The sequence below is a fragment of the Empidonax traillii genome, unplaced genomic scaffold (genome assembly GCF_003031625.1).
Source record: "Empidonax traillii isolate 1590-97213 ecotype Southwest subspecies unplaced genomic scaffold, ASM303162v1 scaffold90:size2128546, whole genome shotgun sequence".
NCBI lineage: Eukaryota > Metazoa > Chordata > Aves > Passeriformes > Tyrannidae > Empidonax > Empidonax traillii.
Genome location: NW_020955283.1, coordinates 91,677 through 114,230, shown reverse-complemented (window position 1 = coordinate 114,230; position 22,554 = coordinate 91,677). Strand labels below are relative to the sequence as shown.

Sequence of the window (22,554 nt, the reverse complement as noted above, 5' to 3'; positions counted from 1 at the left end):
ACTGTTGTTGCAGTAAGTAGCAAACTTCAAGGAAACAAATATAATTCTGTTTTACAGTTGTATGAGTGTGCCTGTACCAATTAATACATTAATATGTTTCCTATTTACTTTTCTCTTGTTACTTCTTTTTGTATTTTGTAGGGTATTTTTCTGTGCTCTGGCCATTCTTGAAGTTTGTTATCATATGTGTGTCCCAGAGGCTGCTTTTCCCTCCCTCTAGCATTTTTAAAGTTTCCTCTTTGATTGCCAATAGAGGTTTTGTGGCACAAATCAGATTTGTGGATGCCAACAAATAAAATTACCTTTTGCTGCCTTCTGGTGGGTTTTCATTCCATAGACTTGCAGGTCATCTAAAGAATGCACATGTGAAAACTATAGATGTTGGTAAGAACATGGTGAGGTTTTAGTGTGTGTGTTGGAAAAAAACCATTACCTGGTCAGAGTGCTGAAGAGGAGACTCCCACCAGAGCTGGGTAACTGGCAGTGGGGAGAGCAGAGGCACTTGGCACTGATGTTAGGCACAGCTTTTGGCTTTGAAAACAGAGATGTGTTCTAGAGTATTATTTGAAATGGGCTATTAATAGATGCTATTCTGCTCCTATTTCTCTGTCCAGTGGCAGATCTCTTAATCTCTGCAGACAGGTAACAGTCCCGCATTTTCTAGAGGAAACACCTGCTACAGGGCAGTTTGGACACCTGCAGTTTTTCTCAGGGGCATGGAATGCATGAAGGCAAATACTCTGATGCTTGTAATGAATACTGCACACTGTTGACTGTGTTTAACTCCTCAAATTTTCTTCTAAACTCCTAGGCCTGTATAGCATAGAAAACTTTTACAAGTAGACCATAAATTCCATGCATTCAGATCACCTTGTTCATACGAGTTGTTTGTTAAACCATTGGGAAGATTTAATAACTAAATAGGTGGCTGTTCCTTTGTAGAGCTATGGCTTCAAAATACACTTCACAGTTTCAGGACTTTACTGGTGTAATTTTGATCCCCAGCATAAATGAAGATGTCCAAGCTCTTCTAACCCCCCTGAGGTTCGGGGAGCAGCGAGAGGAAGGCTCACCTTGGGCTGGCTGCAGTGGTTCCTGTTCCAGCTGCTGTAGTTTGCTTGTGCTTCCTGCCACCACTGCAGGGTTGGCTCAGCTGCTCCTGCAGCATTTGCTGAGAGGCTGCAGAAATGGTAGTTTGAAAACAGAGACTGTATGTAACCCAGCACTGATGTCCTCCCAGGTTATAAACTGAGGCCCTGTGTTTTGGCAGTAACTCTCCAGTTTGAAGTCAATGTAACTTCACCCTCAGAAGATCAGCTTTATTTCAGCTGTACCTTTGTAGCATAGTCTTACTGTTTTGGAAAAAGCCCTTGCCTGGAAGGGGAAAGGGAAAATTAGTTGGTGTTCCTCACACCAAGTTGGGAAGAGGAAAGTTGAGCAGCCTCATTTCATCCTGAAATAAAAAGTCTGGGGATTATGAATTGTATGAGCTATGAATTCTGATTTATGAATTACTTTCCCATTAAATATGGCAAAAATCTTTCTGTGTGGAAGAGTTTGAACTGCATTTACATTGCTGGTTGAGACTTCCAGACCGATAATGTGTGTAGTCACCCCCCAGGGCTGTTTGCAACATGGCAGAAGAGTTATTGCTTTGGCTGTCAACACTTCTTATCCTGTTCCTCCTTCTGCACTCTGGGGCAGTTACCAGAAATTGTAGGGTGCTTGTGGTCTGAATATTTCTTCACAGTTAAGCAAATGTGCTGGTATTGATCAGGAAAGCAGTTAAAGCTTAAAAATGTGCACATTTCTGAAAATTGAATGCATTTTCTTTTTTTCTTATTGCATGTGGAAGCAAAAAAAGGCACTTTTATATTCTTCTAAAACTGGTGACATTTATAGAAGATTGAATTGAGCCAAGGATGGTTAGAGTTTTAAATAGTACAACCTGTAACTAAATATCAAATAAATTTATTTTAGTTAATTCTGGAAAAATGCTAACGCAGGGCAGGAAAAAGTGTTCCAGCTCTGTATAACTGAAATGAGATGTTCACGGGGGAAAAGACAAGAAAAAATTGCTTTGATTCATATGAAAGGAGGTGAGATAGTTGAGCACTGAAACAAGTGAATGAAAGAGCTCGTGGAGTTGTCTTTGTTACTGGTAGATGAATGCATTAAGGATATGTTAAATGTAGCAGGCTGTCTGCGGCACTTCTTAAATTATAAGATTGGAGAGTAGTCTTAGAAACCTCCCTGATTTCCTTACTTTGTTGCTCTTGAAGCACCGTGAGAAAAGAAACTGAGACAAGAAAGGGTTGTGCAAGGTGACTCATCTGTAAAAGCTCCTCTGCTAAATCTTCCATGGTGAGTGCAGAACTCGCTTTGTCTGCACCTTTCAGTCCCTCGCTGTGAGCACCTGTAATGTGCAGGGTGTCTGTGAGGGGGGATGAGGCTTGTGGTGTCTGCAGGTGGCTGTCGGGTCCTCTCTCATCCCTTGGACTCAGGCACAGGGCCCCCCATCCAGCCAGTGCTTTGGTGCAGACACCGGTGTTGTTCAGGGGCCAGATGTGTGAGTCCTGCCTGCTGGGGGCCTGTGTTAACAGACTTGTTGAGAAGGATTGGGCTTACATGTTAAATCAGTAACTTTATTTTCTTAAAGTTATTTGAATGTTTAAAATGTCTGCATGTGTCTCTTAGGATTGTGCAGGGACTGGAGCTTGCCTGTTTAGCTGCAATGGCCCAGAAAGTTTCTGGCAACATCATCTCTCTGGTCTTTTGCTGGAACTTGTTGCCATCCAAAGTGGTTCAGGACTGGACACAGAGGCCTACAAAGCCCTGTAGTCCTGCTGCCACTGCCCTCCCAAATCCTTCCAGCTCCCTCTCACATGGTCTCACTCTGGTGCCCGTGCCAATTTTGTTATCATTAACTTTTCCTACTGTCCGTAAAGGTGTAAGATAAAGCCAGGCTGATATAAAACCAGTTTGGGGAACTTCTAGCGTTTACTGTGTTTCATTATAGTAGGCTACTGTGTTTGCTGTAATTTACTTTTTTTTTTTTAATAGAAAACTTATTAAAAAGTTGCAATTAAACACTGCAACTTCCTCTCCTTAACGACAAGAAAGAGGAGGGTCAGTAGTCTGTGCAAAAGTTCAGTGTGTATTACCTGGTTTAGGGAGATCTAGATAGCTACGTTGCTTGGTTTTAAAAGGAGGAAAAGGGATCACTTGATCGGTCAGCAAGACCACATGACAAGCAGCTGAATGTAATTAGGTGGGGAGGGTGGTTGTGTGGGGCTTGGCAGCTTCCTACAGCCGTGCAAATGTTAGAGCTACTAGTCTGAACTACACTGTTTTGGTTTTGTTTTCTTTCTCTGCTGGTACTACCTGTAGATGAGAAATGGCTCTTTTTGCATGACTATGATATTCGAGACATCTGAGCTGTGTCAGGGAACTTGTCGCTGAAGCACTCTTGGAAAACTACAGATCTATTCACAGCTGTTAAGCATAGGTATGTAAGCACTTTCTCTTTTTTAGTCATTCTCATAAGATTTATTGCATTGTTTTCCTTGAGCTGACTGTTGTGTGCCAGCTATTCCTCTCTTTAGATCTTTGAAACAATGTCACTGTACTTTAACAGACTGCCCGGACTACTTTGATTTTGAGGGACAGTTCAGGATCGCTGCATTGTCATGTTCTAGAGGGAAAAGTAAACTTACAGCTGGGAAGTACACTGGCTTATGTAATACATAGGCTTTGGCTTTAAATGACAAAACTGCAGTATTTTTGGCATGGATTTAGTAATTGCTTTTCACAAATCAATCAGATTTAAAGACAAACCAAGGTAAGTTTATTAATAAAATTAAATAACTGCAGGGACCAGTATTTGGATTCAGTAGCCATAAGATGCCCATTCTGGTCATCAGCCTACATTTTCTTCTGTGTTAAGTCAAACTTGTTCTGCAGTTAGAAGGTGGAATTAGACCTATGATAGTAAAGTGTGCTGTACAAGTAACATGGATAATACTGAACAAAGTAACTCAGGATTTTTCAATGTTGTAGTTCTTGAATTTTTTCCCCCTCTATTTCTTCCTGTATTCCCATCAGTATTTAAAGATAAATTATACTCAGTAAAACAGTCCTTTAGAATGGTAGGGTTTTTTAACTGGGTTGTGCACCAACATATTTGTTCTCTTGTATACTAAGTGGATGATAAAAAGAATGGAAATGGTGTGTTGCACAGTCTGTTATTTTTCAGTCTGTTATTTTTAATTAGCAAAAGAAATTGAACAGCAAGGAACCATGAGAGCTCATCTAGTTCACATTCCATGTTCAATCATATAGTAATGAATTGAATCTTAAAATTAATTATGGGAAAAACAGTATGAGGGTGGGATGTTATTACTGTGGTTGTTATCTCCTCTGGAAGAAACTCAAAATGTACATACCCATCTGACTAAGTCATTCCTTGTCACCCCAAGCATGAATTTGTAATCAGGCATCCTTTCTAGCTCGTGTTTGCCAGCATTTTTCTAATCATGAATCAAAACTCGAATTTTTGTAGACTGTAAATAACTAAGGAGGAGTTGTTCAGAGAACAGAAAACAATGTTCTCATCCACTTCTGTGGGAAGGTCACAAGGCTTTCCTGGGGTTTTTATTGATGTCTGTCATAGATTGTCTTAAGATGAGTTTTCTAGTCCTGATCATCACCAGTTGACTTTTGTCTATGAGAAGGAAGTGAGAAATTCATAAATACATTTTAATAAATATGTGTTGCTGCTGTTTCTTTATAGTCATTCCCAGTGTATGAAAAGATTATATAAAATAACTGGGCAAAAAGATTTTTGTAAACACTGATGATTGGCTTAGTGTTTCTGTTGTTTCTGTGCTGTGCTGGATGGATTGGTTGTCATAGCTGCTTCATGGTAATTTACTGTTATATAAAGCTTTCAATTATTGCATTGCATGAACATTTTGAATGTGTGTTACAGAAACTAATTTCCAGCACATTTAGGTGGTGATTTCTAATAACCTAAGTTGCCTGAGAATTAAATTTTGATAATATTGAGATTCTGTTGTACCGAGCAAAACAATATTCTAGCATGTGGTGCTGCCACCCTTTCCTCACCATACTCCCATGGGATTTCAGTATATTTGCATATTTCCAGCATGTCTTTTATTTATAACACCATCTTAAAATATCCTTAGAAATTAAACCTGGTAAAAACAAACTGGGAATCTACTTCAGCTGGACTTCTTCCAACATGTCACTAACAAAGGCATTAAAGAGAAATTGTAAATTTTTTTGCCTTTAGAAAAAAATGGAAAAAAAGAAGACCAACAAAAATTTTGAAACTGTACAAAGCTTAAAAGAATGAACTCAAAAAATCTTGAAAGCAGTTAATGGGAAAAGATCTGCAATGTATCCTAGTACAATGAGAGAAATAAGCTTTAGACAATGGGAAGGAGAAAAAAAGAGTAACTTTTATTTGGTCTAAAATGTTTTACTTCATAACTAGGAAATAGTATAGCTCCTGCCTTTGAATTTTGTTTAAACACTGTGTGATAGGGATAAAATTTCTTTTAAAAAAATCAATCTTGATATACTGTGATACAGCTGTTGGTATAAGCAGAAGCAAACTGGGATCTTGTTGAGGAGGGAATCCTCTGGGAGTGAGTGGGTTGGGGTGTGTTGTCATAGCTCCTCTATAGGCACTGCAGCCGTACTGATTAGTGCAAACTGAGATTTTCTTTTTTCACATATTTTGATTTTACTGGAATCTCATTACTGGATTCTTAGTTCCTTCTATAGCAAATCAGGAGCGCTGATTTAAAATCAAACCAATCACTGCAAGCCAAACCTAGTCTTTTAACAGAATATGAAACAACAGCACCTATTTTACTGAGTTTCTTCAAATAGAAACTCTTGTGGGACAGTATCATTACATACTCCCAGTTTCTTGTGACTTGTACATAGATGAATAGGTTCTTTCATATCTGCTTACCCTTTATATCCCATCCTTCATTTCAGAGGGTTGGTGCCTTTCTCAGTCATAATGCAGAATGTAAAAAATTGCATGCTGTTATCTGGTTTGTCAGTTTGCATGAGATTTTTGGGTTCTTCCTAAGTATTCAGTGTTTATATTTGGTGTTAAGCCTAGACAGCTCAGTCTGTATCCACTGTGCTGTGATAACTGCACACGCCTTTCCTTGACGCAGTTTTCTACAGGGAACTTGCTCTGCTTGGATCAATTAGAGCAGTCTGACTGGCAATTTATTTTCTTTGCATAACTTTATATATTTTTCTCTGGAACTTGGCTCATAGAGGTGGTTGTTCTGTAAGCCTGCTGCTGCTAAGCCATTTATTAGCAGAACAATTCTGAGTTTTAATTGAAGACTTCTGAGGGGAGAGGTAGGAAGTTGCCTGTTACTGTAGGTCAGTTAAAGTGAAACTATGCTATGTCTGCAGGAAATGTTATGAAAGAATTCAGGAAGGCATCTACAGCAGGAAAAGCTGGCAACAGCTGCCAGGTTCCAGCCAGGACTGTTACTCTACAGCCATCTTGGGGCCCTCCCTGCATCTGGAAATAACTAAAAGGAATAATATGGGCAAACTGTGGCATTACACTTTGTGCTGCTTTTTGCTTTCCTTACAGGGCTCATACAATACCTCCATGACAAGAATGAGTGTAAGAAATTCAGCTTTGCTGTGCCGTTTATCTGAGCAGTCTTTGCTGTATATCAGGATTTAGCCATAAATTCATGCTGTAATATGGGATTCTGATCAGAGCAGTGAGATAAATAGTGTTGGCAACTCAGGTTGAAAAACAGCAGGCTGTTTGAATTGAAGCTTTGTGTTGTGCAGTTCAGCCTGCTTAATCGGTGCTTCTTTTGAATTATGCCCTCCCTGAGACTCTAGAAAAGAAGCTGTGCTAGGAAATGAATTGAAGCAAACCTTTTGCCAAAGCACTGTCTGGCTATTTTGGCAAACTGCAGGGCCTCAGTAGAAAGCTTGGGCAGTGTTAATACCTTCTGCAGCTCTGGAGCTGTTCAAGTGAAGATTGGTGAAGGTAGAGGCTTGGTTTCCAATTCTTGAAAAAAAACCCCACCCAAAAGCTGTAATATCAGCTTTGCTTTGTTGGAAGAGTTCAAGTGACACTTCTGAGCCACAGGCATGCTTGAAATGGCTGTGTCTTGCTGCCACAGATGAAGATTTCTGTTCTGCTGTCACACATTAGTAACTTCCTGAAGAGGACAGGTTGTGGCCTATTAAATACTGCCTATTTCAGGCAGAAATGATGTTTTATTTTGTGATGGACAAGTTCAGTTATACCCAGAGTATTCTCAGCAAGCTATTTCTAACCTTTTAATAGCATTTATGAAACATGGAAATGTCACATATGCTTATAATTTCCAGACATGTTTACTAAAAAATCCTGCCCAATACCGGCTGAAAATCTGTCTCTCAGACTGTAACTATTACAGATTGAAATCAAAGGCTCAGTTTCTTTTTGAGACCTCTTAGGGGCAGATTATTCACAACTGACACCCATCTCTCAAATTCTTTGAGGTGTCATGCTGCCAGCCTGCAGAGCCCTGACTGTCCCCACACGGCAGCAGGATGTGGAGTAGTCCCAGCGAGCTTGGCACCTGCAAAGGTGCTTCTGTCAGGATTTTACCGTTTTTAAAAGATTGGGAGAGGTGAATGCTAGCTGTGAGCCTCAGTTTTATCAATCTGGATAGGATATATCCTATCCTCATCTGTATCACTTCACTGCTTAGCATCTCTGACTGGATTGGAGATCATGGAGTAGAAGGAATAACCTTTTCCAGTTGCTGGACAGGCTTTTTCTTAACTGACAGCATCCCTTGCTTTCCCAAAGATAAGTACGAACTTATTCTGTCCTTTTGGCTAGATCCATTTAGGAAACCTCTCTGATTAAATATTTGCACAAATAATTTTTTATTGTTCCTAAAGTCATGCCTGATATCTGTAGACAATCGAATTTTTCCACTCATTAGAAATGGATATGGATTAGTTTTTCAGTCAGTAACTTTTGATAATCAGTAAGTTTTCTGGGGACCAGGATGTTTTCACTGGTTACTAGAAGTGTGATCTGACACATAAGCCCTGCTCTAAAAAGCTTTGTGGTCAGCTGTTTCCAGAATAACTTCTGAGGCACTTTAAAATCTGTGGTCATCTAAGTAATGACACTTGACTTCCTGAGAAGTAAATAGCAAAAACAAAATGTAAGAAATCCTCTCTACTGTGACCCCTGTTAGTTATGTTATAGTTAGAACAGACCACAATATTCCAAAAAAAGTAATAAGCTAAAGAATGATAGCAGCTGCCAAAAAACGAGTAAGTTTTGTTGCATCTTCCAATCAAAAACCAGAGTTAGCAAGGAACAGAGCTTATCTCCTATGAAAAACAAAAGAAGCTGATATTTCCCAATCCAAAGGATGAAAAGGTGGATTAAATTCTGCACTGAAACCCTTTCCTGCCTCACGCCTTTGTAAGCTCACCCACATCATGTTAGATGAATGATGCAGTTTTATAGCCCCATTTATATTGTATTTGTGTGAGCTCCACTTCCATCTAACAATGACTAGGAGGTATCTTCGGATTATTTGTTGCCTGACCTTCTCCACTGACTTTTAATTGACCTAATCATGATAATTTATTTTTGCCAGATTATGTCCCTCTAATGTATATCTTGTATCCTTCATAAGCTTGGCAGTGTGACCTACTTTTTGTGTTCCAGGTATCTGGTCTATGAGATGAGGTGGAAGATAGCTGAGAACTTCCTGTTCTGAAGGAGAAATATATATATATATATATATATATATATATATATATGTATTTGTTATTTTTCTTAAAGAAGCTGAAAATTTTTTCCTCTGCCTGTTTATAGTGTGTGCTTTAATGGGCTTAAACAAAGAAGCTGGTCTGACAGATAGGTGTTGCAGCCTATTGAATCACCCATCTAGACAGAGCATAGAATATACTTTCTTTAGCAGGAGTATCCACACATTTTCCTTGAGATGCTGCTTCATTCATATTCCACCTGCATGTATGAAACTGCTTCCTTTTTCAATTTTTAGATTTTTAACCTTTTTATTCTGCTTTTTTATGTGTCTGTTTAGTCTAGCTGTCTGCTGGAGGTTTTTACCTCCTGGAAAACTAAATCATTCCTTGACAGAAAGACTCAATTCTTATGATACTGTATAATCCATATTATCTTCCCCTTTATCCTTCATTGACTATTTCTGAGGGCAGAAATAGAAGTTTACACTTTTTTCTGACCCTTCTGGAGTTGAAAGTGTTGCTGAATGAATGGTTGGTCAAACTCCTGGATATTTCTCTCCAGCTTTGTCGGTGAAATCCTGGTGCCTCCTGTTTTGTCTGATAGAGTTGGAAACTCTGTAAATCAGTGTAGGACTGTCATTCATAATTGCTTGATACTGTCAGGAGCGGGTCCAGTGCAGTGATGTGTTTCCACATGTTAAGGTTGGGCTGTGAGTAAGCAGGGAGGTGGATCCCAAAGTGATCAGAATTGTCTCATTAAGGAAGGATGCTGGGCATCACTCTGAATTGCTTGTTTTTAGGTCAGTGGAATAGCATGGCATGTAAGCCATCGTGGCTTGATGTATTTATTAGAGGAAGAATTGAATGGCTGAGGATGGAACAAGTAGTATGGAACTGTTTAAAACAAATTTTAAAATTCTTTCTTAATTTTGCCCAGTCTACTCTGGAGTTTATTTGCATTATACAGCTGTTTGCTTTGCTGCTCTGACTTGAAAGCAGCTTCTGATGAGAGTGCAAAGAGGTAATTCATGAGGCAAAAGCTCTTGTTCCCAGGAGGGGGACAAGTCCTCTGAGACACTTCAACTGTTTCCATCACATACCATTGCAAATTGTTATTTATCTACAGTATTTTATTACCGTGAAGCGTGAAAATGTTAGAAACTGATGAAGGAATAGAGAGGATGCTGTGCTTTTTACAGAGAAATTGAAATCACACAGATATCTGTAAGGGGAGTGTTGGACTATCATCTGCAATGTTCCTGGGTTTATTTTTCATTTTTTTCCAGTTCCATGCTGCTTTTCATTCCTTTATGTAACTGAGCCATTCTTTGAAATCCAGCCTCCTTTTTGTTGGTTTGGTGATGCTGAAATGCAAACACAGTTGCAAAACTAACTGTTTTTTCATTTCCTTGCTTTTCCATTCCTAGTTTTCCCTGGTTTTCTGGAAACAAAATCCAGAATCTGTCTTTTCCTTGCCCAGCCTGTTGTGCAAGGTTCTCACCACATCTGCAGACCTGTTGCTTCCCTTTTGTGCTCCCTTTCTGGGTAGGATCATGATTTTATGCCTGGCATCTCCCATTATAACTCATTCTCACAGTGCTTTGTGTGCCTGTCGGTTCCTCTTGCTCTGCAAAATGCTGCAGTTGCAGTGATGCTGACAAATTGTCAGAGAGCACCTTCTGCCGAGTTAAAGTGACATCAGCATTTAGAGGCTAAAACCTCACAGCCTATTTTTTTTGTACCTCTTTTTGCAGACTCCTGTCACTCTTAAAATTACCTAACCTTTCCAAGAAAGAGACAGTCTTTAGGCATTGATCCTGCAATTCCTCTACAGATTAAATTAAAAAGATCATAACAGTAAAATGTCAGGTAAAGCAATTGAGAGTAACCAAAAGATAAATGCTTAGAGCACCTGAAACTCTTCCTGTCGTTTGTGAGAGGAAGGGCTATGTTGCTTCTTGTTATTTATGTTACAGAAAAGCCCCAGAAGTTCACCGAAAGTGTCATTTTGGCCACAACTAAAGCAAGCCAGGTCTTATATTTTCCTAAGAAAACAGCAGCTCAGAACATTTCAGTGAAGTGCTTATTTATTAACTCTCTTCCTCCAGCATAGCAGTTACTTGAGTTAATAAAAAAATATTGTAATAATTTGCTTATATTACATTTGTACATATCTGGCAGATTTTAATAAAAGGCACTTCTAATGAAGCGTTGACTAAGCAGGAACATGATTTAACTCTGTCCCTTGTTTCAACAGAGCTGGCAAGTGGCTGGTGGTGACCAGTTCTTCAAGCACTAAGGTGCTGCTGGAGCCTTGGAGCAGGGTGAGGCCGTTCTCTCTGCTCACCCACGCTAGGCAAGAATGTGGTTACTGCTTTGCTGGAGTATCATGGGAGTGCTGGTGTGACAGGATTAGTGAACTTACAAGTCCAGATCACTTTCTCAGTTCTTCTGCTGTGACAGATGAAGTGACACATAAAACAGCTGTTGAAGTTGTTTCAAGGTTGTGTAGTGCCTGGGTGAAAAACTTCTGCAGTATGAATTTGTGTGGACTTGCAGAATGATCAAATCTGTCTAAATACATTATTGCCAATGTGCTTGTATTTACACATTATCCACTGAGAGATCTGCAGGATCTCCCTTTTCTGTCTGTGTGGGATTTGGAGTCCTCTTCCCCCAGTGCCCATGTCAACCCTCTAATCAACAAGCCTGCAGCCTCTACAGCAATAAAAGATCAGTTTACATTAAAGACTGCTGTATCCTCCTCACACCTGAGATAAAGGATTGTAGAGCTGTGAATGGAACTGAACATCTGTGATCCATATAATCCAGCATTAATGCATTTTTGTATGAAGACCCTTGTTAGGAACGGTGTAATTGTATTAAGGTGTGTGGGTGGTTTCACAGAAACTTTAGATCTGCTTCTGGGTAGGCCCTGCACAAATCTCTCTTGAAATGCTGTTTGCCTCTAGGAATAAATGGGACATGTGAACTGTGTAATTGCTTCCCAGCCCTGCTGTCAGGCAGCACCCTCCTTAGACACAGAGACATGAGGCACACCTCTTTATCTCTGAGCACCCATCAGCTCAGTGCAAACAGGTGACACGTAAGCCTCCTGGCTGTGTGCTAAAGAGGTGGTGCTAGAAAAATACTCCTACTGGAAGTAATATCTCCAGTGTGCTAACTATTCCTATAGCAGAGTTTGGGGTAAGTGGTATACCTTACTTTAAATTGATGTGCTTGAGGACTGTCTGATTAGGGGCATACACTGTATGTGTGTACATGTTTTTATTTGCAGCTCAATGTCTTATTTTATTATATATTTTTTTTTCTTCTGTTTTCATTTATTCACCTCTTTTGCCTTCTTCCTTTTTCCTTCTCCTCTCCATCAGCTCAGCAGCAGCACAGGAGTTGCATGTTCTGTGTTAAGGCCAGTTCAGGAAGCATATATTCCCTGTTCCCATACTGCATGGGGGAAATCCTGCATGCCAAGCCAATTTCCTTAACTCATACAGAAACAATACTGCCATAGTCTGGAATGTTTTATCATGCACTAGAGTTGGGATATTCGTGCCCTGGAGGAAAAAATATGAGCCTGTTAACGTTGATGGCTGTTGATGTGAAAGTACCTCGGACTAGGAAGTCCAGGGAACAAGAGGAGCGCTTGCTTTGCACTGTTCCCTCCGTGATAAGCCACGGTCTGGATGTGTGTGTATGTGGAGGCTCCAGAGCAGCAGCTGGACAGGCACAGCTCTGCTGATGGCTGTGTGGGTCCTGTCAGCCAGGGCTCACAGGAAAAGGCCAGTGGAGTTTTTCCAGCACTTGCTCGGAGCTCCTGTCCATCTGCATACCAAGCAAAGTGCAAAGCCAGAGCTGAATGGGATTTAAGGAGGGATTTACAGCAGGCAGAACTGTGGAGCTTAAAACTGTGTCCATTCCTGATTTTAATTTTTTTTTTTAACCAAGGGATTCTTACTCTTTTGAGCAAGATTTGGGAATGATTTTCTTTTGATGACCTGATGAATTCTGATTGTATCATCAGTTTTCTCTAACTCGTGCCTGCTCTCCTGATATGCAAGGTACAGCAACATGGAAGGAAAAACTGGAAAGTGTGGAACTATAAGGCTTAATTAAAAAAAAAAACAAACAACGCAACAAAATTGGAAGAAAAAGATGATATGAGGTTTTAGTAACAGGGCCATGATTTTAAAAACTCCCCAGCAGTTTTTGCTATGAATGTACTTTGCTGGGAATATATTCTTATTTCTGTATGTGGAGCTGGAGGAGTCTGGACATTAGGACTGCAGGTCTCGGAAGGAGAGGGTGGAGATCACTTTTTAAATATTTGTACAGGGAGGAGGACAAGGCTTGAAACTGCTATGAAAATAGCTCTTTGCATGTCTCCAAGGATAGGTTAACTGTGCAGGGTTTCACAAGAACCACTCCCTGGAGATATTTGAATAATAGATTGACGTTATGGGGTGCAGTGAGAGGTGTGTGCATTTCAAAAGCCAAAGGAGAAAATTTCCTTCTCAAGCAAATCCTTTAGAAGGCATTTTTATGTCCTTCCTGTGAAGGGCTCCTGGTCTTCTACCAGTCCTCTGGAAATTGTATTTGTAACCAGCCATGGAGAGAATTGAGGTTTAAGTGGGCTGAATGATGTGGCATGTTTGGACAATCAGACAGTACAAGTCAGATATGACAGTAGGAATACCTTTGGGTTTTACTTGCCCAAGGTCTAACCTTGATCTTTCTGTTTTGGCCAGAGCTTTAACCCAGCCCTGTCCAGTGGAAGGGCGCAGCTGAAACATAACAGTTCCCTACAGCTCCATGTAAGAGCTGTAATGCCCCTCCTTCCTCTGTAGGGTCTTGCGCAGAGTGCATGATAAATTAGCTTTCTTACAGCATAAATTAGGAGTGATGAGGTGGCACTATCACTTGTCCTTTTTGTTAAAAGTATGTTCTACATACCTATAGTTGGCTAACAATACCAATAAGACAAGGCAAATACCTCTGTACAGGTGGGATAGCACAGTAAAAGGCATGGAGGTAGCTTGTCTTTGTATAATATACTGGCCCTGAGATTTACATTTAAGTCTTTTAAAGCAACAATTAATTTAGGGATATCGAAGCTGAAAGAACACGTGCCTAAGTAGAGGGTGAGTTTACACAGCTCTTTGCTCTTGGAGAACATCTGAGGGCAAAGGAAACACCATGTAAGAGATGGAAGTTTGAATCAAATGCAGTCTTTAGAAAAAAAAACCTTCATTGTTTATTTTTTAAACTATTTTTCCGTTTCTTCTAGTGCATTTCAATGAAAAGACTTCGTAGGGCTACAAGGTTTGCAATCTGGTTTTACTTCTTTTTCCTTCCCCAGCAGGGGACAGGATTTAAAAAACGAAATCAACCCCTCAAAATCACTTTTGCTGATAGATGTGAGTGTGCCTAAGGGATCGGGGGTTTTAATTTCTTCTAAAACTGCTCTTATGGCAATGTGGCTACCTGTTCAACTTGCTTACTTGAACATGCTGCTCCTTCAGACTTGTGTGGTGGGTGCAGGCCTGCAGTTGTGGTGAATTTCTGTGAAAACTCACTGATAACTATTCCTGCAGCGTTTACCCTTTCAATCTTCTGCTCTATTGCAAAACTTGGGCTAAAGCACGACAAGGGGAAGTGAATTAGCTAGCTGTGGTGCAGTAGTGAGTGTGAACTCTGTCACCTAAAACCCCTTTCCTGCAAGGTTTTACTGGCATTGGTGGCATAATGTAAAATATGCCTGGGCTGGGGAAAGGGAGACTTAAGCACTGAAAAAGGCAAAAAAGAGTCAGTCAGCTTTCCACTGACTCTGGTTGGAGAGTATCTGGGGTAAATCTGACCATGGTCTGCATTTGATTGTGGTAAGGCCATGGCTGAGTCAACTAGTCACGGTTCTGTGACCAAGGGCAGGATTAACACCAAGGTGAGGCTTTAGAGATAGTTTTGGTTTTAGCTGAATGGTGGTGATTGACACCAACATACTGAGAGTCAGAGTTTGTTCCAAACCTCAAGCTGTGAGTTGATGTTCAAGAAATGAATTGATGTTTTGCCATTGATGCAAACTACTGCAGTGTTTTACTTGAAATGAATAACTTTTATCTAGTTCAAGCTACAAGTAGTTACAAAAATACTTATTTACAGTTGAAGCAGCAGATTTTACTCTTTTAAAATTTTATTTCATCATCAATTTTTTTTGTATTTTGGTATCTATTTTCATCCTTTAAAAGAGGCAATTTTATGCCAATTTTATGTTGCTTTTAGAATGGTTATTTTAGGCTTATCTTTTCATGTTCTTGTCTTTGAACACGGCAGAAGGCAGCTCTCTACTGTTTGTTTTGGGGGAGGAGAGGCTCAGTAGCTACTCAACAGGAAAGTACCAACCCACTCACATCAGCCTTTGTAGTACACGTGAAACTTGCCAGTGATTTTTATTACACATTCTGTCTGCTCCTGCTTATAGATCAGACTACACATAATATGGTTATTTTTTCAAAGGCACCAAAAGGAGAAACAGAGAAATTTCTGAAATGTGTATGAGCCATGGAAAAACATATGTGTTGTGTAATGGGAATTCAGGATCAAGATTTGGTTTGAATGATTAACTAGCATCATGATAAAAACTTTAAAAACTGAAAATTGTTCCTCAAAACAAAACAACCCAACAACAAGAAAAAGCTTTCTCAAGACTGAAAAATAGCTATTAGTAGAAAATTAATGTAATTTTTATTTCAATATGGGGGGCAATCTGGAAAAATGTGAGGTTTTTTTGTGTGTTAGTAATGCCACAGTGAGGGTGAGGCCAGAACTGCATTGCTGGTATGTTTTAAGTAGCTTTTACAAGCTTCCATACAGATTAAAATCAGTTCTGCAGTTCAGGTTCCAGATATCTTGAATACTTTGACCTTAATTTTCCGTCTTTCCTGAAGAAGGTAGAATTGTGTTGCCTTCTCTTTCTAGTAAGAGGAATGGAATAAAATTAAAGATGCACTTTTTCAGTCACAGCTGAATTTGCTATTGGATTGGTGTAATTGAGACTTTAAGGTGAAGCCAGTGTAAAGGAACTGGTCCCACTGCTTGATGCTTTGTAGTTCAAATAGTGATTTGTATTTTAAACGTTTGTCAAAAGAAGCCCTGGCAGAGCTGGTGACTAACTCATCCTTTTTGTTTTGCTTTTTAAGGTGCCTCCTGAATTCTCACTATGTCTGATGGGGACTATGATTACCTCATAAAATTTCTAGCACTTGGTGATTCTGGAGTAGGAAAGACCAGCCTTCTTTACCAATATACAGATGGCAAGTTTAACTCCAAATTTATCACAACGGTGGGCATTGACTTCCGGGAAAAGAGAGTGGTGAGTTTTCACGAAGAGTGTGATATTTGAAAATGGTGTCTATTTGTTTATAATCAGACCTGCCCATCCCTGTGTGCAGGCATGTAATTCATAGTTATTGTGTACTTAATCTTGTGACAGGGTAAGGGTCTCATTTTATCTGGTGATCTTTGTTATTGTTGCGTGTACAGACCCATTTCCCCAAAAAGTTAAAGAAGAGCTGATTCTAAGAAACCACTTCATTCTGTTCAGCAGGTGTTGGTGGGAGTGTCTGCTCCCATGAGTTGTGCACATAACACCTGGAGTGTTATGTTATAACACTTCTATTGTTGAACTCCCTTCACAAGGAGGAACTGCGCTGTAGTAAAAATGCCTTTTGCTGTGTGTGAACTGAAATGGCCAGTGAACAAAGGCTGTGGTGTTGATTTTTAAAACCATTTTATAATGTGGATGAAATGGGATAGCATGATACATGCAGATGATCTGGCTTCCTAAGCTGTCACCACTACCAGAGAAGAACTGTCAAAAATAAGGGGTTTGTGGTTTGTTTGTTTGTTTGTTTTTAACCTGAGTTGTTATTAAACTGAGCAAATGTACCTTTGATACGAAGCTGAGCAATGTGTTATGATAACCAACTGGATGCTGGTCCTTACTGCTCTGGGAAGTGGAGTTGGCACCAGTTGTTTTTTCATTCTTCTGTACAAATATTAAATGCCTGATGATTTCCCAAGTGTCCAGAAATCTGGACAGTGCAGGAGGCATCGTGCAGACTGGCTTTTGATGCATGACATGCACCACAGTCATGTGAGGGGTAACTATCTTAATGAAAATGCCAAACTGGTCTCTTGAATAAGTCAGTATTCCTTTTGTGGGAGAGTAAACATGGTGTGTTTGCTTGATCGGCATTTGATAACTCAGGATAAGATTTAGGTTTCGCAGCCTGAATTTTATAATCCACAAATTCAGCAAGATTATGTATCTTTAAAGGTATGTTTGGAACTCTTGTAGTCTTAGGTACAATGGCAGTTGAAGGTAAAGACGATGACCTAACATGAAGTTTCCTAAGCAAGAAATGAATCTATTTTTATCTGATCCTTCCAAGATTAATAGATGCCCTTATTTATATTTTCATGCTGAGTAAACTCTTCAGCTTTTATTATTATCATGCAATTTCTGCTTTATAAGCTGTGATGTGATAAGATCTACCCTCAGCAATTTTCCAGCAGTCTTTTGGCAGCTAAGAAGAGCTGTCATTATCTCCATGAATCTGTTTGCTAATGAGGTTCTGCTGGTGGCAGAAATACATTGCCAGATTGCATTGTTGCTTTCTTACATTTTCATTTGAACATGATACAGGATAATAGTAAAAAAACCCTATAAAATCAAAATACTAAAATTAATCTTATCTCATGGCTGCTCTGGAGGCCGTAGTCTATTGGAGACTGCTTTTCCAATTCACTTTTGCCCTTATTTTTAAATATTAAATTGGATACAAAATAAAAATGCTACTTATATTACTTTTTTCTTATAAAGCAAAGGGATTGAGTTGTAGTTGGGATCTCTGCATTGGCAGTGCTGCTTTTGTTGCATTTAATGACTTCAAACATGAGTTATTTTGTGTTCTGTAGCAGCTGGACTGGTAACAAATTTGCCTTTTTCAGGTGTATAGACCCAATGGGCCGGATGGTGTTGGGGGCAGAGGACAGAGAATACATCTCCAGCTCTGGGACACTGCAGGGCAGGAAAGGTATGACTGAAGATGGGAACCTGTGCTTACAGTAACGCTGATGGAAAGTTTCCTGTGAATACCTATGAAATTATAACTATAATTTACAACTGCAGGACATGAAAACTGTAATTCTTGCTTTTTGTCTTTTGTAAACTTTCAGTTAACTTTCTTCATGGCCAATATAGATGCTTTTAAAGCTTTTTCAAGTTTTTCTTTAATTTCTGTAAATATGTTGAGGGCTTGGGAAAGTCAGACAGGTAAAATCATCTCAAAGAATTCTTTTTTATTTGCCTATCAAAAGACTAGAATCCTTGTGATTGTTCATCTTCAAATGAAGAACTGATGTGTTTAGGGGATAAATTTCTGTTCAAAGTTAGAATTTCTTTATTATTTTAATCTCTGAATCTTGATCAAGGCATGCTTTATAGTAGAAGCCTTAGTCTAAAGCTCTCACACTCCAGTCTCTTTGACTCCTTAGGCCTTGCTTAGGCCCCAGCAGTGTTAGCAATTCCTGTTACACAGTCCCTGCATCAGCAAAACAATTACGAAAATTTCATTCTAGTTAATTCAGTCTTAAGTTACCTCATATTAACTGTATACAATTATGTTTTCAAAGTAACTTGTCAGATGAGCCATCTAATTTCACTTTGCTGCTCTAGGTTTCGTAGCTTGACAACGGCTTTCTTCAGAGATGCCATGGGCTTTCTGCTGCTCTTTGATCTGACAAATGAGCAAAGCTTTCTGAATGTCAGGAACTGGATAAGTATGGCTTTTTTTTTTTTTCCTTTCTTTCTTTACATGGGTGGGGAGGGGGTTATGTTTATAAATGTGGAGTTTCACTGAGAAATAGAACTTAAAATACTGGGTTTTGTCACTTTTTCAATAAAAGAATGTAAATGTTGCATTTGTAATTGTAATAGCTGCTGGTGATGGCTTCTAGGGCTCACCTGAAATTCAGCTTTGCCTACCAAACTTGAATCTTAAACTATATAAAAGCAAGCTGAGAGAACATCATACCCCTGGCTCTGGTGCTGTTCAGTAATTTAAGAGTGTGGAAAGCCTTATTTTGACTCACCTGAAGCTTTGTCAGCAAGACTTAATGGAAGGCAAATGCTACTGGTATTTATATGCTACTCATATAAGTAGGCAAAGAGGTTCCCAAACTGCATCTTCCATAAGGAGAGGGAAGTACACTCTTTCCTGGCAGCTCACTGGAGATGCTTAATGAGCATAACTCCTTAATCTGCAAATGCACAAGTTTCTGTGCTGAATTTGTCAGGCTTCTGTTTTTCTGGGTTTTTCACTGGGTAGGTGGCAGTGGGTCCCTGGCTCCTCAGAGCCAAGCAGAAGTGCTGTGAGCTGTCAGAGAACACACTTGGTTTGTGGTGGTTGGAGTGAGCTCTGTGTTGTGATCCCTGTTCTTTTTGGGGCTCTCAGGTCAGCTACAAATGCACGCGTATTGTGAAAACCCTGACATTGTGTTATGTGGAAACAAGAGTGATCTGGAAGACCAAAGGATGGTGAAAGAAGAAGAGGCTAAAGAACTTGCAGAAAAATATGGGTAAGTAACTTCCTTCCAATTATTGCTGTCTTTAAAAGCAGAATGAAATATTTTCTGTAATGCTTTTTTTCTGCACACTGAAAGTGCTGTGAGAATAAGCATTTTAGGATGTTTAACTGGCTGGTATGGTGTCTTTTTTTTCTGTCAGAGATTAATGTGTTCTGCATTGTTAAAAAATAAATACTTAGTATTGCAATAATCTTGCACTGGAGATTGGTTAATCTTCTTTCCTTGGCAGTAAACAAAATAAATTTTCACAGACATTCTGGAAAAGAGGTAGAATTTAGTGAGAGGCAGGTGAATAATGGGTTCTTAGCTCTTGCCTGTGCTGAGGCATCTGCACTCTCACAGGTTCCCAGGGAGTCTGAAAACAGAGACAGCAGGAAGACCAGGGTAGCCTTGCCCTTCCCCTTCCCTACAGGCACAGGTCATATGTCCCTGAAGGAAGTATGTGAAATCTTTGTTCCTATGAAATATTAATTAACCCCAGAGTATTTTTATACCCCATTAACTCTTTCATGGGGCTCATCTCCAGATTATATTTGCACTTCACTAGGAATCAGAAAGGCCCTTCTGAAGGAAATCTTCTGATGCTTTTATTGTGGTTTGATTCACATGGTGGAGCAGCCTTCTGGCACATGAACTGGATTCCTTCTCAACTGGAAACTAAGCTGCATGATGTGCTCCAACCAGTAATCTGTGTTCAGTCTGGAGGAATAGATGAGAACTGCTCCACAGCAAAGCCCACAAAACACGCATGGTGTGAGCACTGGCTCCTCAGTCCAAACTACCTTGTTCTGCAGCTCTTCTCCTATTGTGTCATGCTGCTTCCATTCTTAATGTGACTATTTCTTAAATCTCTTTGCATGTGACTTCTGGAAATAATTTATGAAATATTTGTCTTTGTGACTGAAAATGCCAACTTAATTAAGGAATAGGGAGCTAAAAGTCAAGGTTGTGGATCACATCCAATCCTCAGGCAGTTACAGAGTTCTCTGCCCTGTAGAGATGAGACAGGATAGCTGCTAGCAGTCATTCTCTCTTGAGGGGAAGCAAGACAAATCCTGCTGCAGTGAACAGTTTTCTGGTACCAAAAGTGTGAATGAGCATCCCCTTTCTGTGAAGGGCCTTGTACTGCTAAGTGATGTATTCAAAAATGATTGCAGCAGACTGAGACAGTGAGATATTTTTGAGCACTCAGTGAGTCTTGCAAATTAAGTAAGAAATACTGAAAATCCTGAAGTGATGATCTCAGTTTCCTGGGCAGTAATGCCAGTGTAGCTGCTGTAACCCCTCACTGCGGGGACCACTAAGTGCAGCTGGTCACAGCCTCTGAAACTGCCATTGGAACATCCTGATCCACAACAAGAATGAAAATAAGCAGGGTATTTTCAATAACAGGGTGCCAGAAACTTTTGTTTACAGAGACATAGGTGGTCTGAGCACTGAGATTTTATAGAAAAGTTTAGATTTAAGGTGTTAGCAGAAGAAACAATCACCTTGTGCAGTGATAAGGTACCACACTAAGTCTTTGCAGCCTTGCCTGCAGAGGAACAGCCACACCAGCAGTCCCTCTCTTGCAAGGACTCCAGAGCTGATGTGCATAGAAATCAGTAAGGAGAACACTTAATGCGTACAAGGACCTAGAAAATAATTGCATCTCTTCCAAGGAACAGAGCTGAAAAAACCGACCTCAGGAGCATAACTCATACTGACCAGTGCTTCTGTAAATTGTGGACTCCATTAAGGCTTACCCTTGTGCTCTACTTACAGAGACAGCCACTTCATTAATTTCTTTTGCATTTCAGAGCAGAGCACTTAGAAATCACACAAAGGCTGTCACTGCTGCTCCACAGCAAAAAGACACTTAGTATGGGACAGTAATCTGTATTGTTTTGTTCTCCTGTGAGTATAAACTGTGTGAAGCAAGTTTGTATTCTTTGTCTCCTGCAGAATACCATACTTTGAAACCAGTGCAGCTAATGGGAATAATGTCAGCAAAGCCATTGAAACTCTGCTTGACCTCATTATGAAGCGCATGGAGCGGTGTGTGGATAAATCCTGGATCCCTGAAGGGGTGGTGCGTTCCAATGGGCACAGCTCTACAGAACAACTCAATGAGGAGCAAGAAAAAAGCAAATGTGGCTGTTAGCCCAGTTACAATTAATTTTAATATGTATTATATAGTACAGTTGCAGCTTAACTGTTAACTTATGGACAAATCACATGGTGTAGTTATTTAATGAACTGTATTAATTCTTGATATTAATTTTTGTTTTCTGCCTCTCAAACAACCTTGACCTTTGCTTGCAAGGTATGCAGTTTATTAGTGATGGGACAGAGGATTAATTTGGTGTAGCACTGGATATTCCTCTAATTCTCTGCTTTGGAGAAAAGGGAAGGAAAGGAGTTTTTATTACCAAATTCGGAAACATCTCTAGGGGCAACAAGAAAGGGTTCTATTTGCCCTTTGAAGGCTCCAATAACTACACAGGCCTTTAGATTAGATACTGTGCCAGCCTTTGGTCTCTACTAACAGCAAGCTTACCAACATGGTTCTTGGTTTTGAACAGAAACATTTAATCATTTCACCAATCAGTAACTATCTTAAAGAGCAAATCCTGTGTTTTCCACAAAAGCCTGTGAGTAGCTTCTCCTTGCTCTCTTGAACCATCAGTTTCCAGTGATGAAAACCAAAAGAAGGCTATTCAGTGCAGAATTAAAAACTCTGGAGCAGCACAAGGGTGCTCATGGAGAGCACTTGGGGTATGTCATGTGCTTGAACATGTAAACTACAACTGTACTATATAAAATATATCCAACGCAGCCTGTGAGACCTCCTGACAGCATTTGAATTTCTAGAACACGCAGATACATATATTTATGTGTAAGTGGCATAACTGTGCATCTGTTATGTTTCTTTTATATTACCATTCGTGTTTGAACAGCAATGTAGGCCAGCCTACATGTCAGCAAAATTTCATCAGAGCTGGTGCTTTGCACTGACTTTGTTTTATCAAACACAGATTCAGAATGTTTCTTCAAATTTGGATTGAAAAATGAATGATGATTGTCTTCTGGTGAGATGCA

General features: G+C 39.8%; 1 protein-coding gene and 1 long non-coding RNA gene across 5 annotated transcripts in view; one reads left to right on the top strand and one right to left on the bottom strand.

Moving 5' to 3' along the window:
- The window catches only part of RAB27A (RAB27A, member RAS oncogene family), a 28,851-nt gene extending 6,933 nt beyond the window's left edge, over nt 1-21,918 (top strand). For 2 of the 4 annotated variants that reach the window (XM_027881469.1, XM_027881470.1), the window contains 5 exons: nt 16,023-16,195; nt 17,836-17,921; nt 18,563-18,666; nt 19,341-19,464; nt 21,418-21,918. In XM_027881469.1, the coding sequence (XP_027737270.1) occupies nt 16,043-16,195; nt 17,836-17,921; nt 18,563-18,666; nt 19,341-19,464; nt 21,418-21,616 (666 nt within the window). In that variant the 5' untranslated portion in view covers nt 16,023-16,042 and the 3' untranslated portion in view covers nt 21,617-21,918. Of the gene's footprint in view, nt 1-3,390; nt 3,509-16,017; nt 16,196-17,835; nt 17,922-18,562; nt 18,667-19,340; nt 19,465-21,417 lie in introns of all 4 variants that reach the window. The other 2 variants (XM_027881468.1, XM_027881471.1) reach the window with 2 other exon arrangements.
- LOC114056344 lies at nt 10,037-10,466 on the bottom strand. Its single transcript, XR_003570982.1, has 2 exons — nt 10,310-10,466; nt 10,037-10,172 (listed from the first exon to the last, which is right to left on the bottom strand). It is a non-coding gene; the product is annotated as an uncharacterized LOC114056344 (long non-coding RNA).
- Nucleotides 21,919-22,554: the final 636 nt, after the last annotated feature.